Source organism: Peromyscus eremicus, chromosome 12 (assembly GCF_949786415.1).
Source record: "Peromyscus eremicus chromosome 12, PerEre_H2_v1, whole genome shotgun sequence".
NCBI classification, from domain to species: Eukaryota; Metazoa; Chordata; class Mammalia; order Rodentia; family Cricetidae; genus Peromyscus; species Peromyscus eremicus.
Window position 1 is genome coordinate 260,526 of NC_081428.1, and position 17,262 is coordinate 277,787.

At 44.4% G+C, this 17,262-nt stretch overlaps 1 protein-coding gene across 1 annotated transcript in view; it reads left to right on the forward strand.

Moving 5' to 3' along the window:
- Positions 1-17,262, forward strand: part of C2cd2 (C2 calcium dependent domain containing 2) — a 69,354-nt gene that overhangs the window by 30,918 nt on the left and 21,174 nt on the right. Inside the window, exons 5-11 of the mRNA XM_059277546.1 lie at positions 3,348-3,470; positions 7,057-7,180; positions 8,845-8,953; positions 10,870-10,934; positions 12,993-13,117; positions 13,884-14,058; positions 15,139-15,252. Coding sequence (XP_059133529.1) covers positions 3,348-3,470; positions 7,057-7,180; positions 8,845-8,953; positions 10,870-10,934; positions 12,993-13,117; positions 13,884-14,058; positions 15,139-15,252 — 835 coding nt within the window. The remainder of the gene's footprint in view (positions 1-3,347; positions 3,471-7,056; positions 7,181-8,844; positions 8,954-10,869; positions 10,935-12,992; positions 13,118-13,883; positions 14,059-15,138; positions 15,253-17,262) is intronic.

A 17,262-nucleotide genomic window follows, 5' to 3' on the forward strand; every position in this document is an offset into this window, starting at 1 on the left:
GAAGAACAGCCAGTGCTCTTAACTACTGAGCCTTCTCTTCAACCCTTGTATATATTTTAGACTGTTGAAAATTTGATGGTTCAGTGGTTAAGAGCACTGGCTGCTCATCCAGAGGTCCTGAGTTCAATTCCCAGCCACCATATGAACCTGAGTTCAATTCACAACCATCTATAATAGAATCTGTTGCCCTGTTCTGGCATGTAGGTATACACGCAGAGTACACATACATAAGATATAAATAAATTAAATTTTAAAAAAAGAAAGAAAATTTGATCCAAAGTCAGCACCACTGACAGACTGGGGCAAAGCTGTGTTCCTCCCATTTGGCCTTACTGATACCTGCACAAAGTGACTTATGCCATTGTCTTTTTACAAAGATGACCTCATTCATTCTTCCTCCTGTACCCAGCCAGCAGCATGCTACCTGTACTTCCTGTTCTTCATCCTCTAGGCACCCTATAGATTTCTCTATGGAGGCTTCTGGGGACTACTTTGTGGCTCAGTAGCAGATCCACAGCTCCCTAGTGAATAAGAATAGCAGTGGGGACAAGGCCTGTGAAAGGAGGTTGCCCTGGCAACCACTCCTGAGATGGCAACCATCAGGCCAGAGTTCCTATACTGAGTGAGAAGCAATTGTGCAGGTCAGACAGAGAAACAAGAGCCCAACGTAAGGCAAAGCCATACTGTGTGTTTCAACCAGAAATGGGGTGACTTGCTGGTGCACGCTGTATCCTGATTAGCCTTACAAACGATAAAAGAAGCCTGATTCAAGAGATGTGTGTCTTCATGACACACCCAGTCCAGAAAAGGCAATCCACAAAGAAAGAAAGATGGACGCCAGGGGTTGGGGACATGACTCCTGATAGGATGGAGTCTGGGGTTCATCTTTAGGGAGCAGTGAGAAGATTGAGAACATATTTAAGTAGTGGGTGCTTAGTACTGTGTATGTACAAAAGAACAGTGAAATGTACATTTAAGTAGTTATTCTATATTGTGTGACTTTTATTTAACTTAAAAATGAAAGCTAGGTTATCAAGGAACCATTGAGGGAGTAGGTGATGGCCTCTTGGTTCAAAGCACAGGCTCTTAACTATTTTAGCCACTTGGATTTGACTCTTTGGCTCTCCTATTAATGGACTATGTGGCTCTGTGAATGTTAATTGACTTCTCTATGCCTTCATTTCCTTATCTGTGACGTGACAGGAATGTGATGTAAAGATCAAACCAGTTAATACATGTGTATATGGGAGGCTGGCCCTCAGTGAGAGCCATAGCATCAGCCATTTGGGTTTTGGCATTTAGAGACCTTATATTTTAGAGATTCAGGTCCACTTTTAATAGATACAAGCCAAGTTCACTATAGGGATGCCTAATTAAATGGGGCAGGCAGCCAGTTGTCTTACAACAACACAGATGACTCCAGTCTGCTTTCTAAAGTCAGTTCCTGTTGTACAAGTTGTGAGTGTCCTATAAGCCAGTGGGAACCAGTGCCTATAAGCGCCTTGCCTAGACAGCCAGATGGGGTCCACAGTGAGGGGAATGACACCCACGGTGCTTGCGCACCACAGCAACTGGAACTAAGGGTTAGATCTTGGCAGAGCTTGACCATCACAGCTTTCCTTCCAGAACTCAGAAGGATGGCATGGATGCATGGGTGCCCGCAGTGTGAGACCTGTCATCTTAGCAAATATCCACCCGGCCCTTTTTCTCAAGAGTGAAAACCAAAGCTCTAATACTGAAACAAGACTTAAGGAGACCAAGTTATCCTTCACATTAATGGAGATTTTAAAAGTTAATTCTTTAAAACCGACTGTGGTGCCATAGACCTGTAAACCCAGTCTGTGGGAGGCAGAAGCAGGAGGATCATGAGTTTAAGGCCAACCTGGGATACACAGTGAGATTTTGTCTTAAAAACCCAACATCCATTGGGGATGTATTCCACTAATAGAATGCTTGCCCAGTATGGGCAAAGCCCTTGGCTCTATCTCTAATACTGAAAAATAAAAGAAAATAAAATCCAAAACCTGTGCACTAAAAACATTTATAGTAGTGGTTCTCAAACTTCCTAATGCTATGACCCTTTTACACAGTTCCTTGTGTTGTGATGACCCCAAGCATAAAATTATTCTGTTGCTAACTTCATAACTGTAATTTTGCTACTGTTATGAATCATAATGTAAAGATCCAATATGCAAAATATCTGATATGCCACCCCTGTGAAAGGGTCATTCAACCCCAAAGGGGTCACAACCCACAGGTTGATAACCTCTGGTTTATAGCACTCTGCTGCACAGAACAGAACCTTGCACACATGAGTGGGTACTATATCCGCACTAGTACCCAGCTAGAAATAGTGCAGAATGAGTCTCACGAAGCTTGTTGTGGTCCCTTCACAGGCTCCACATGGGGTGCTGGGACCTTGAAATCTTGAATATGGGAGATATCTGAGCTGCAGAATCTTGATTATTTATTTGTTTGTTTGTTTTTCAAGACAGGGTTTCTCTGTGTAGCCCTGGCTGCCCTGGAACTTGCTCTGTAGACCAAGCTGGCCTTGAACTCAGAGATCCACTTGCCTCTGTCTCTTGAGTGCTGGGATTAAAGGTGTGTGCCACCACCACCCAGCTAAATCTTGATTCTTAATTTGATAGGATCTAGAATCACCATGGAAACAAACTTCCAGACAAGTCATTGAGGGAGTTTCAAAGTTAGATTAATTGAGAATGGAAGACCCACCTGAAATACCATCTCATAGGCTGGGTTCCCAGAATGAATAAAAAAGAGAAAGCAAGTTGAGCACCAGCGTTCATCTCTCTCTGCTTCCTGAGATTCATTGTGACCAGCTGCTTCACATTCCTGCCACCATGACTTCCCTGTCATGAAAGACTGTGCCTTAAAAACCGTGAGCCAGAGGGAACCCTTTCTTCCTTAAGTTGCTTTTGTTGAAGCAACAAACCAGATAACCAAGACATCTATAATCAATAGATCCAACAGCTGAAAGCAGCATGTTTATTGCTGTGCAGTTTCTGGGGTCTGGAGTCTTTGTACACCTTGTCTGGTCCTAAGCCCTGACTCTCTGCCTGCCATCAAGTTCTTGGCTGTGCTGAGCTTCTCTGCAGCTCAGGGGACTCATCAACCTCACATAGTTGTTGGCACAATTGGTTCATTATGAACTGAGTTCTCCAATTTCTTACTGGCTGTGCTCTTGGAGGCGGCTGCTGCTGTTCCTAGCCTGTCATGGTCCAGGAGGACAGTTGCAGTCCTAACAACACCAAGGTTGCTTAATGAGGTCTGATGTTGTAACGTTTAGCATCTGGCGTGCAATGATCTGATGACCTGTCTCTCTCCAGAAACAGGCACTCGAGGTAAACATGCTTTCTGAAGCCCTTGAGGATCTTTTCAAGCACCTAGTTAGTGCTGCTTCTCCATCTGTGTTTCTGAGCACCAAGCCCACACGGGTCAAAGAAGCTCAGGTAAGCCCAGTTCACAGGACACAGACAATTCCGAGCTTGTGTTTGGTGCCTTCACTTCTGATGGTAGGGCTGACATTGCACAGTCAGATACTGTCTGCAGTATTAGAATAGAGCCTCAAGATGAGAGTTCCATGGTGAGAGAGGTTGCCCACCCACTCATTATTGCTCTTTTGATGAAGCTATGGTCCCTTGCTTTGCAACATTCATCAGACACTCTTAGCTGATGATAGTGCTAAATTCTAGCTGACTAGGGTCACAGGGATATGAGAAGTCACCTTTACCTTACTTTGCTTACAGGGTGGCAGGCATAGCTCAACTAGCAGATGAGAACAGCAGGGGATCATAGACTTCCCTCAGGGTCTCTCAGAGGCATAAGGCGTGAGGGGCAGGTTCAGCCTTTCCTAAATACTGGAGTCAGTCATACAGAGGTTGGAGCAGCCTCAGCCACTGCATCTCCCAGTAATCCTGCTAATGGTGGATTCTTGAAAAGCAGAGGGTATTGGTGACCATAAATTTATCAAAATTGGAGACAGTTCACAAAATAGTATTGTATTTTTAGAACCCACAGATTAAAAAAAAGGGGGGCCTATGTTATCATATCCAATCACATTCTAAAATGAAATTGTTCAGTTTCATTAAGTACTATACCCATGGCAGGGCTCTCTAGAGAAATTGAGCACTTGGGCATGGGGGTGAGAGATATATAAGATATATTATAACATTGTTGCACAAATCCTAATTGGTCTTAATAATAAAAACCTGGAGCCAGATATTGGGGTAAATGCTGAAAGATCAGTAAAGGAGCCAGCCACTAGAGAGACTTTTTACCTCTACCAAATCCTCAGCCTGAAAGGGCCAGGCTCCTGTTTCTACCCTACTTTTACTTCCTGTCTCCACCCAGCCATATCACTTCCTGGTTCCTCCTCCCAAGTGCTGGGATTAAAGGTGTGTGCCACTACTGCCTGGGCTCTAGTGGCTAGCTCCACACTCCAATCTCCAGGCAAGCTTTATTTGTGAGAGCACAAACAAAATATCACCACAGATGTGACTGATACATACATGGTATGATTCCAGCCCATGTCTGAAGCTTTGAACACCAGGAGAGTTGATGGTTTGGCCTCAGTCCAGACTGACCAGAGGTTCAGAGCTCAAACCCAGGAGGACCAGTGTTTCTGTTTGATTTTAAAAGCAGAAAAAGACCATGGCCTGGCTGATGTGTCTGGAAGGAGGATTTTTTTTTTTTCATTTAAAGGTGGCTCATTTTTCTACTCGGACCTTCAACTGATGGGATAAAGCCCACTCACTCTATTAGGGATGGCCATCTACTTTACTCAGTCTGTCCGTTTAAATGTTGATCTCTTGGGCTATAGCTTAGTTGGAAGAGTGCTTGCCTAGCATGCAGCATGCATGAAGTCCTGGATTCAATTTCTAAGACCATATACACCAGGCATGGTGGCACGTGCCTGTAATACCAGCACTCAGGAGGTAGAGGCCAGAGGATTTAAAGTTCAAGGTCATCCTCCACTACATAATGAGTCTGAGGCCAATGTGGTTAACACAAAACACTGTCTCAGAAAAAAAAAAATCTGTCCTGAAAATTGAATTCATCTCAAACCACCATCATAGAAACACCCAGAATGGTGTTTGACTGAGTACCTGGGTATTTATGGCCCAGAAGTAGAACCCTCATAGCTTAGTGGTTAAAGTACTTGTGCCAGTATGGAGATTGGAATTTGGATCCCTAGAACCCAAAGTCAATGCCAGGTAGGCATGGTAGTCTGACTCTAATTCTAGCCTCAGAAGCCTGAGACCAGGGATCCTGGAGCAAGCTGGCTGGCTGAACTAGCTGTATTGGTGAGCTTCATGTTCAATGGAGAAACCCTACCTCAGTGAATAAGGTGGAGAGTGATTGAGGATTATACCTGCTGACAGCCACAGGCTTCCATATGCACAGACATGTCCATGTTCATACACACATGTAAACCCCCACACATGTAAATGTTGTTTGTTTTTGCTCTCTTGGGGGACCCACCACCCAGCTCCCAAATAAATCACTCACACAGAGGCTTATTACTTACAAATGACCGATCTTAGCTTGATTTATTTCTAGCCAGCTTTTCTGAACTTACATTATCCTGTCTATCTTTGGCCTCAGGGCTTTTGCATTTCTCTATTCCTGTATACCTTTTCTTTCCTTCTTACTCCATGTCTGGCTGTGTAGCTGGGTGGCTGGGTGACTGGCCCCTCTAGTCCTCCTCCTTCCTCTCGTATTCCTTGATTTTTCTTTCTTCCAAATTTCTCCTACTTCTTCTCTCTGCCTGCCAGCCCCGCCTATCCTTTCTCTTGCCTCGCCGTTGGCCGTTCAGCTCTTTATTAGACCATCAGGTGTTTTAGAGAGGCGCAGTAACACAGCTTCACAGAGTTAAACAAATGCAGCATAAATGAAAGTAACACACATTAAAATAATATCCCCCAACATGTAAATACTTATATATACGTGTACGCATACACAGGAAAGAAAGGAAAAAAATAGTCACACGTACACAACTGACAAAGTATCATATCTCTATCCCATCCCAGTGCTTTAAGGGTGTTACAGTCCTTCCTGGCCTTTGCCATTCTTCACTCACAGCAGGGAAGAACCTGGTTCAGAACAGTGTTTGCTGAGTGTTACCATGAGTGTCTCTGGAGATGTTAGTAAGCATCCCCCAAGAAGTAGCTCAAGTCCAATCAGCACCCCGGATAGCTCCTCCATGGCTTCCACTGTTTGTCCAGCACCTCTCAGAGACCCTTCTGGGGTCTTAGGTTCTTGTGCTAAATTTAAGAGCCCCTGTGAGCACCATCATGGCAGCCAGTGCTTTTGCTCTTCTGAGAATGAGATGAGACTGCACCTGCTTTTGTCCCTCACTTGTGCAATGTCAGGGGTCCATAGATGTTCTTCCTGGAACTGGTGGGCTCTGCCTGGAGGCAAGAGGTGATCACAGACTGATGGCCATTCACCACAGCCTGAAGACCAATTCACTATCTAAAGCACCTGTCCTGGGTCTGAGCATGGATCCATGTGCTGGCTAATCTTCACTGTCCTGGGAAGTAGACCACAAGCAGAATTTGAACAGGGTCATCACTATCGGCAGGTTCTTCATTTGGGATAGAAAAGGCTCACTACGTGCTGCTGATGGCTCAGCAGTCAAGAGCTTGACTGCTCTTCCAGAGGTCCTGAGTTCAATTCCCAGCAACATGGTGGCTCACAACCATCTGTAATGGGATTTGACTCCTCTTCTGATGTGCATGAAAACAGAGCACACATATACATAAATAAATAAATCTTTTAGGAAGGAATGAAGGAAGGAAGAAAAGAAGGAAGGAAGGAAGGAAGGAAGGAAAAAAAAAGAAAAGGCTCACCTCTGAGGCAGCAGAACCTTCCCATGAGACATGAGTGTCAATTCTAAGGTGATCCTAGAAGTCAGGTCCCCTGTTCTGGTATCCCTGAAGACACTGGTGTTGAAGATACTGCCCATATAGAAGCCAGTGCCCCTGTCCATTCCCTCACATCCTCACAGCTGTTGCCCTGTTTTTCTCCCCACAGACTCTACAGTGCACTTCCTCCACTGCTCAGGAACCCTGCCCTCCCAAACCTCCAAGGGCTCATGAACTAAAACTGCAGGTGAAGAATATCCGAGTCTCCCTGCTAACCCACCCTGGTGCTTCAGGTGGGTGCTGGTGCCATCAGGGCCTCATGGCACTTGCCACTGCTGTGGGAGGGGACCTTCCTTGACTCGGCCTGGTGAATCCTTATATGGCAACCTGGTTGGGTCTGCAGTATGACCCCTGCCTTCTTTGGCAGGAATACAGTGAAAGGCTTGGTCTTTGGCTAATGGGCTTGGGGTCCAGATGCCACAAGCTATAACCCCCTTAGCATAGTAAGCAACTGTGGCTGGTGATGGCCAATCATGCATACCCAAAGAACTTGTGGAAAGAATTCTAAATGTTCCAGATGCAGAGAAAGGGCACATGTTTGAAACAGTGGCAATGCTAGTAACAGAATCTGATCATTATACAGGATATACATGCCACTAAGTGTCACACTGCACCCCATAAATATGCAAGTGTTGTAATCTAAACTCATGTACATGAGAGCAGTGTCATGGTTGCTCTATTTGTTTTCAGTCTGACAGATACTAGTCTAGTTTTCTGTTTTAAACTGAGCCAATAAATTCATGTTGAGCACCCCTGAACCTCTGAGCAGTACAGTTTCTGCTGCCTTAAAAAGTGGGGTGTGAGGGTGGCTGATGGGGCATCAGAGAGCTTAGGCTTACTGATGCCTCTGGTGCTGCTGATGGGAAGAAGGCAGCTGTGAGCCCTGGCCTTCCTCAGGATTCTCAATGGTCACTAAGGACCCCCAAGCTTAGCAGTCTGAAGCAGGATGTGACTTTTCAATTGCAGCTTGATGTTGATGAGAATAGAACAGAAATTCTAGTCATTGATTAAGAAAATTAGGAATGCTGGTCACTATTTGCAAAGGTTCTTCCTCCCAGTTTACAAAGCATAAAGAGGCTTCATTTGAACTACACAGCTGGCTATAGATGATGGTTTTTGATGCAAATACTTGCATGTTGCCTTTCACATCTGTATCAACTAGTGGCCAAGTGGGTCTGCAGGACTACCAGATAGGGCTGGGGTCTCAGCTTTTGGGGTACACATGCTATGAAATCAGATTCCATTCTCTATGCACACTAAGATGTCCACATCTGGAAATGGATCTGAGTTTTCCTTGAGAAAAGTCTGTGAAAGTTACCCTGATCTGATGTAAGGAGTCAGGCTCTGTAGTAGTTACTAAACACAGAGGACTTCAGGACTGATGCTGTAGAGGAAACATTTTCTCAGAGCAGGAACATCTGTGAGATGTCACAGTACCTATATCAAGTAAGTACCTCAAAAGGGCCTTGGATTAGATGAGGGATGAAAACACCTGCTTCTTGTAAGTGGGGCATGGATTATCTGTGAGATTCGGCCACAATTTAAGCTTAGGACCAGCCATCCTTTGAGCAGGTTGTCAGTCTTGACTAGAAGTGGGGCCAAGCCTCAGCACATGGGCGTGTTGCTTCTGGGTGAGACTCCATACCTGAGAGTCCTGCCTACCAGAATTCATGAACTGATGGAAGGAAGTGGGACACTGGGGTCAGTCTAGGGCTGTAACCACTAAGTTATTGCCTCAGCATTGAGTGTGTATAAATGGCAAATGACAGAAAGTTCTCTTAGGTGTAGGTAAGCTGAGATCCTTGTCAATTAATTTACCATTCCTTGTGTGGGTAAGCAAAGTTTTAATGCAATTCAAAAATAAAAGCCAATACAACCTTGCTTTGTCTCATCACAGATAGCATTAGCCATGTGTGTGTGGCCCAGCTGAATGATCCTGCACAGCAGTTCATCAGCACCCTAGTAAGAAACACTACAGACCTCACTTGGGAAGAGGAATTCACCTTGTGAGTACAGCCTGCATCCCCAGGGGCCTGGTGGCCACAGCTAGGTCTACTCAAGATGGTCAGATCCTGGAGTCATTGCATAGCACTGTTTATACTAAAAATTAATTAAAGAAATGAAAACAAATTCTGAGTTTTTGAAAGACAGCCATCCCTGTGGCCAACATGGACTTCTTTTTAAGGCAGTTCTGTGGATCACCTTTCTCCTCTTTCCCTGTTGTGATAAAGGCCTGTTACGGGATTCCCTGCTTTCCTTAGCAGCCAGCCACACAGCGTGGAAGAAAACCTCCAACTGATACCAACCTCTGATGAGAAAAAATAGAAAAAGGGGGACATGCAAACCACTTATAAATAACAATGTACAGATCCTAACTAATATGTCATCACATAGGATCCAATGATACATTAAAATACATCCATTTGGAAGCTGTGGCTCTGGTCAGGGCACTGGTTGCTTTTGCAAAGGACTTGGGTTTGGTTCCTAGTACCCATATGGCAGCTCATAAACATTCTGGGGGATTGATGCCCTTTGCAGGAACCAAGCATGCATGTGGTATATATACATGCAGGCAAGACATGCATACACATAGAATAAATAAATCTAAAAAAGTTTGAATAGCCATTCTATTAAAAATAAATAAACAAATCAGAGCCAGGTATGGTAGTGCATGCCTTTAATCCTAGTATCTGGGAAGTAGGGGTAGAAAGATATCTGTGAGTTCAAGGTCAGCTTGGTTTATATATTGAGTTCCAGGATAGCCAGAACCATGTAGAGACCCTGCCTGAAATAAATAAATAAATAAATAAATAAATAAATAAACAAACAAAGAAATAAATCCACTTGAGTTTGCATCAGAAATGTAAAGGTGACTCGATATAAGAAAATCTGTCAATAACTTCCACTTTGTCACTAGATTGTAGAGAAAGTCTTCACATCTTCCCCAAAGAGAATCAGTAGTGTTTAATACTGGTTCCCAGTTTTGAAACACTTAATTAGGACAAATTCATGGACTCTCGTAATAGGAGTTTAAAATCTCACCGTGAATGATCAGTCCCAGAAGCAGACCACTGACATCAGGACAGGGATGATTTTGATCTAAAAGAACTGGTTGGTGAACTTGAAGAAGAAGAAGAAATGACAGGCAGATCTTGGGAGACAGTGAGATAGTCAAGTGGGTAAAGACACCTGCTGCCAAACTTGATAACCTAAGTTCAAGTCCCAGGACCCACTTGGTGGAAAGCACCAACTCTAGCAAATTTTCCTCTGACTTCCAACTATGTGAGGATATTAATCTCAGTTTGTTTTCTGGAAACAACGACTCTATTTTTAAACAGTCCATCTGTAAGGACTTGGCTGGATAAAATTTCTTAAGGCCAAGGCAACAGAGCACTAGACATTTGTCAAAAATGCAGTTGTTCTGCAGTCTGTGATATCTCAAGGAAATCGCCTAAATCTGTCAAAGGTGATGGTGGATATAGCATGGAAACAGCAATAGTACATGCATCTTAAGCAAAATGTATCTTAGGAAGGAGGAGGGAGGCTTGTTGGATATTCTGTGTTCTGTACTCAGTTAATTATACATAGTTGTTTTGAAATGGTAATGGTGACATGTGACTTTTAAGTTAATAGAAATTAACCAAATGAAATCAAGGTCTCAGTCTATACTGGCCACCAATCATATGCCTCTTGGCTACTGTATTACCTCTGTCACGGAAAGATGTTCCATGGATCCCCTCTGAAAGGCCAATCCCTGGGTGCATCAGTGGCTATTTCTGAACTGTCAGGCTGCAGGCATTCTGCCTTTAATGACTGACAGCCTTGTGTTCCTTTGCATAATCAAAAAAAATACATTGGAGGGGGGACCCAACCCAACAGCATTGAGCTTTGAAGAGTTCACAGGGCTTTATTCTTTCCACAGTGAACTGAACGCCAAATCTAAGGAGCTGCTCCTGCAGATCTCAGAGAATGAGTGCTCTTCAGAAGGTGGGTGGAGAAGTGTTCCAGACCAGCACCCTGATCTGGGCTCTGGAATGGGGATGGGAGAAACTCTGCAAAGGAGGCAGCCCCCTCCTCTAAACCACAGGTCTCCCAATGAAATGTTTGGTACAAAGTCAAACATCAACAATGTCATTCATTTTGGGTACATGGTTATCTGGTTTTTAAATTTTTTCCTTTATTTTTATGTGTGTGAGTATTTTGCCTGCATGTATGTCTATGCACTGTGTGCATGTAGTGCCTACAGAGGTCATAAGAGATGGCAGATCTTCCATGGTTTCAGATGGTTGTGAGCTGCCACATGAGGGCTAAGAACTGAACCTAGGTCTTCGAGAAGAGCAAGCAGTGCTCTTAGTACTGAGTCATCTCTCCTGCCCCTGTTTCTTCAAATCTAGAATCTTTCTTCAATAATTTTTAGATTGGAGGAACAATTTTGAACCATTCTATACTAAATGAAATTCCTTCAATTTTTTAAATTACAAAATAGTAACAAGCCAGGCAGTGGTGGCACATGCCTTTAATCCCAGCACTCAGCAGACAGAGATAGGTGGATCTCTGTGAGTTTGAGGCCAACCTGGTCTACCGATCAAGTCCAGGACAGGCAGGGCTACACAGAGAAACTCTGTCTCAAAAAACCAAAAAAGAAGAAGGAAGGGAGGGAGGAAGGAAGAGAGGGAGGGAGGGAGGGAGGAAGGGAGGGAGGGAGGAAGGAAGAAAATAGTAACAAACTTTCCTATCATAGCCATGGCAGCCCCTCTCCTAATGTCCTTCTCTGTAAGATTTAGCCGATGTTTCCCTACAGAATAAGCCCCTTGGGCTTCATTTAAAGTAGATACATGATTCAGACACGGGAACTCAACAGTTCAGGGTAAAGTCACCAACATAAACATGGACTTGAGTGTGCACCTTGGTCTACATTGGTAGTGCCAATGTTTGTTAGATTCTTCTGTTTTTACATTTAATCTGTGTCTGTGTAGGTCAGAGGACAACTTGCAGTACGAGTTGATTCTCTCCTTCCATCTTGTGGGTCCTGGGAATCAAGCTTAGTTTATCAGGCTTGGTGACAAGTACCTTTACCTGATGAGCCATCTCACTGGCCCTTAAATCATTTTTTCTTTCTTTTTATGGTGCTGGGCTTCAGTCATGCCAGGTAAGTGTTGTACTACTGAGTTACATCCTCAGACCTCTTGGATATTTTTAAATCCATGTAAACATTAAAATTGGGAAGAAAGAGACCATTGGCATATCCAGCTGTGCCACTGAGTCTCTTTGTGATCTCCTGAAGGGAAGTTGGAAGGCAGGTGACTGACCAGATGATCACGCCCAAGTTACCATCAAGAGGTCTGTGTGAGCCTCTTTGAATCTGCCATCTTTATATACCTGGGGAAGTAGTATGAAAAACCTTCCCTTCTTTGAGTGGGTATGAGAGACACCCTGCATCAGGCTACCATTCACTTCTCATCCTCCTAGTTCTTGCTTCTGCTGGCTCACCCCTGTCCATTTCAGGGTAGCCTGATGGAGCCTGTGAAACTGAAGCTTTACAGAAGCCATGCAGCCTGTGCTTAAATTCTCACTCTGAATATTTGCCCTATTGCCCACAGTCTTTATGTCGATTAGTCGTTGCACCCTATCTGTCTCCTTCCTCCTTTCTCACCCTATCGCTCCCTCTTACTTACTCTTGCTTTTCACACTCAGGCACACATTTGAGAGTAGGCCTCTGTCATTATGCCCTTAACCCTCCATCCTCCCGTGTTTGTTTTGCCCAGGACATTCAGTACCTTCTTCATTTTCATTGATGCCATCCCCCTTCTATCCCCCACTGTCTGTTTTCCAGTTTCTGTCAGTGGTTCAAGGATGGTTGGTGCAGTTCCACACTTTGTGGTTTAGTTATTGCTTCTGCCAGGCCTGGCATATAGTTCCCTCTGGAATGCCCATAGCCTCTTTTTATTGGTGACACTGACACTGTGTAGTGGAGCTAAAGGGACATCCCTTGGGGTGTGTGACTGTGGAAACATCACCATTGCTCCTCCTTGTCTTCCACTCTAGGTCTACTGGGGATAGCAACCATTCACCTGGACTTATTTAGGAAGCAGCCTAATGGCCCACAGACCTTCAGACTGGTCAGCGGGACAGAGCCTGACAGCTTGGTGTTAGGCTCAGTCACTGCAGAGGTATGATGGCATGTTCTCTGCTGCTACAATCCTGTCTCCTGCCTGCCAGGGCTCACTGTCACTTCTCTATGACACCTAAACTCACCCAGGAGGCCCTCTTCTCAGCATGGGCTTCAGGCTCAGGTGGACACATCTTGCCACAACTGGCTTAATCTGGCTACTGTAGGAGATGACCCTTTCCAGTGTCATCTCAGCTGACCCAGCTGCCTCCTTTAAAAAATTCCTCTGCTGGGTCATGCTTAGAGTTTGAGCTTGCTCTTGTGGGTCTTTGTCATTCCAGGTTGATTAAAAACAAAAAACCACTAAGTAACATGGGTGAAGAAACTAGCAGAAACCAGTGTACCGCTGCTAAGCCAGCCTGTTGCTGTTATCTGCAGTCTATATCTGCAGCTCCATAGCTGCAGCTTGCACCAACCAGCCTGAAAATATTTAAGAGCAAAAAAAAAAAAACAAAAACAAAAACAAAAAACACTCAGACTGCATCACATGCATCACATTGAACATGTACAGACCTTTTTTTCTTATCATAATTCCTTGGGCAGTACAGGAAAACAGCTTCCCCTTGCATTTGTGTCATAGTTGGTATGAGAGGTCATCTAGAGGTCATTACTACACCAGGAAAGGAAATGGCTATTCTGTGCTCTCATGACATCATGTTCTGGGAGGGACTCATATGTGGGTGTTGGTCCAGTGAGTGTGGGAAGCAGCCATCCATGGAAGCCCGGGCTCCACTGTGTTTCAAAATAAATATCTATCTTTGCCACAGTTTTCTTACGTAGAACCTGGAGAGCTGAAGTCCTGGCCCACTCCTCCCCCTGTTCCTGCTGCAAAGATAGAAAAGGACCGTACAGTGATGCCATGTGGGACTGTGGTCACCACGGTCACTGCTGTGAAGACCAAGCCTCGCTTTGACACTGGGAGGGCGTCCCCAGTGAGCTCAGGTGAGACCCCAGAGTGCAGTCTCTTTGCAGAAGACCCCACAGGTCCCCAGCCTCACCCCACAACACTGAGCACTACAGTACAAAGGCTTGGCAGAGAAGTCTGTTGGCATGGAAAGAAAGACATTTGGCATCAGACTTTTGCATTGCACAGTTACCTTTATATTCTATGAAAAATAGTTGGCAAAGAGCCATGATGATAATGCCTTTAATTCCAGCACTCGGTAAACAGAGGCAGGTGGATCTCTGTGAATTTCAGGATTGCCAGGGCTGCATAGACCCTGTCTCAAAAAAAAAAAAAAAAAAAGAGGAGGAGGAGAGAGAGAAAAAAAAATAGTTGAGGGGCAGAGATGAGGTTCTGCCTGGAAGTTACACCAAAGTCGCAGTCTGGTTCTAAGACTAGCGACATGGGACTCAGTACTCCATCACACTCATGATGGCTAAAAGTCTAGTTAGTTGAATGTATGTTAAACATCACTGATAAAGAGACATGACATAGGGCTGAGGATGTGGCTCAGTTGGGCAGCATTGGCCTAGCATGGATGAAGCTCTGGATTGGATCCCCAGCATTGATTGTATCACGTAGGCACAGTGGCACACATATGTAATCCCAGCACTGGGGAAATGGAAATAGAAGGATCAGGAGTTAAAGGTCATTCTTGCCTAATATGAAATTCAAGGCCAGCCTAGGATATATGATGCCATGTCTCAAAAAAAAAAAAAAAAGTTTGTTTTGATTTGCTTTAACAGGGGCAGCACAAACCTTTCTATTGCAATGTAGCTGGCCCCTAGTGCGGGAAGAATGAAAAACACATTGCTATTTTATTGGTTTATTGTTTCTGTTTGTGTAGAGAAACCATCTTCCCAAAGTAGCTCCCTTGACACAGGTCATGGACCCAAAATTCACATGGGAACTCCAGTTTTATTGAAATTGCTCTGAATTTTAAACTCCCAGCTCCACTTTTGCCAACACAGTGAAGGAATTGAGAGGTCTTAAAGCCCAGCCCTGGCCAGAAACAACTGCAGGGCCTCATGGTGCAGCAGGGGCCTCCTCTCACTTTCTAGAATCTTCTGTTCTTGCAGAGTCCCCTGTGAGGACACCCATCAAGGTGAAGGTCATTGAGAAGGACATTTCTGTCCAGGCCATTTCGTGCCACGGCGCCCCCGTCAGCAAGACATTCTCCTCTTCAGACACAGGTAAGACACGATCTCTTCTCCATCTCTGCACTTCTGAGCTTTAGGAATGAAGGCTTCCTTCCTTTTTTTTTTTTTTTTTTTGGTCTTTAGGGAGTCTTTGTTTTAGTGGCAAACAGAAAAAATGAAAAAGGATCTGGGAATGTCGGGTGAAGGAAGACAGAAGACAGAGCTGGGTCCCTACTAGGTCTGTGGAGCGCTTTAACAAAACAAGCAGGTGGGGGAGCCCCACTTTGTAACTTTCTGAAAGCTATCTTTCCTATCATCTGGCACATGGGTGATATCATTCCGTTGGATAAGCAACACTGGGGACAGCATGGCTGATGTGTGCTTGGTCCCTTCTGTATGCTCTGCACTTAGGAGCAGTTTTCTGAGATCTCTGGGTGTTTCTCCTAGTTATTTTTTATAGCTGCAATGAAACAGCTGACAGAAACAGCTTCATGGTGGGAAAGTTTTGGCTTCAATTTCAGTCCATCATGGGTGGGGGCATGGCATTGTAAACATGTTGTGGAGTCAATATCACATTAGCCCAGGACATAAAGAGATTCTATACCCTTCAAAGGCCTGCCCCTAGTGTCAGATGTCTGCCAGTGAGGTCCCACCTCCTAAAGGTTCCACAGCTTTCCAAAATAGTGCCACTGGCTGGGAAACAAGTGTTCAGAACATGACCCTGTGAGACATTTGATATCTAAGCCATAATAGTATTGCACCCTGGCTCCAAAGGCTCATAGTCATCTTAAAAAGCAAAATGCATTTATTCCAACTTCACGAGTTTCCATAAGCTCAATAGTTCCAACATTGTTCAAATCTAAGTTTAGAGTTTTGTTTTTGAGACTCATGGAAGTCCTTTAGCTATGAGCTCCTATAAAATGAACAGGAAAGTCATGTATTTCCAGACTGCAAAGGTACAAAGTAAATGTGCCCATTCCAGAAGGGAGAAATGGGAAGATGGAAGGAGAGATTTGACTGGAGGGAGACTGGACCTCAGCAGGGCACTGAACATTGTAGCTCTGTGTCTGGTGTGTAATGCTGTGGTGGAATGATCTGAGTACCAACAGACAGAATTCCACTCACACAGCCTTGCCATTTGCAGCCCATGTGGCCTTTCTCTGGGGCTAGCTCTATTCATTACCTTGGGAGATGTCCCATGGCCCAGGGGTCTCTACTGCAACTTAGGCTTCATCCTCCTCACTGGAACCCCAACCCTGAATTACTTGGCCTCACAAAGTTACCTTAACCTAGGTGTACAACCTTTCATGATCTCATAACTCATGTATATTGTATGTCTGAAAACCTAGCACCATGTGGACAACACTAAGCTTCATTGATCGCTTGATATGTAGCTAGGCCTCCTTGTATCATGAACACAGTGGTTTCTGAGTGCCTAGGTGGGTGAACCTATGACAACACTTCTCTAAACAGCTCCATTCAAGCAGGGCACCTCTACAGCTATGTCTTTTAAAGGGAAACTCTTTCAAATGAGTGTGCAGTTTTATATGCTGGAGCCTGTGATGTCGTGGGTCTCACCAAATCCTGAAATGCACTGAAAGCATCCTTCCTACATCCCAGTGCAAACTATTTGTCTTCTTCCTAATGGCGTTTATCTCAAATAACTATAGCTACCTGTCACACTTGCTTTGGCAGCTCGAGATGTTCTTCTTTACTGGCCAAATAGTTCGTTTTTCATATCCTTCTGCTCTAATTTTTATTCTCAGACCCCACTGTAAGCTTGGCTAAAACAGCCAGCAGCAACCATGCCATAGCCTTAGTGCTGTATTGCCTTGACTTACTTTGGAATTTGGCCTCCTTATAATTTCCAGAACATAGTTAAAATATAGGCGAATTCTGTGCCAGAATATAACACAAATGGCCTCTAGTCCTGTTCCCAGTGGGGTCCTTGTTCCCATCCCAACAGCAGCAGCTTAGTCTTACTGTCTGCTTTTCTCTCAGCACTCAGATCTTCTACACAACCACAAGAATGAACTTAAGTATTCTAGAATTTTTCTTCCTTTT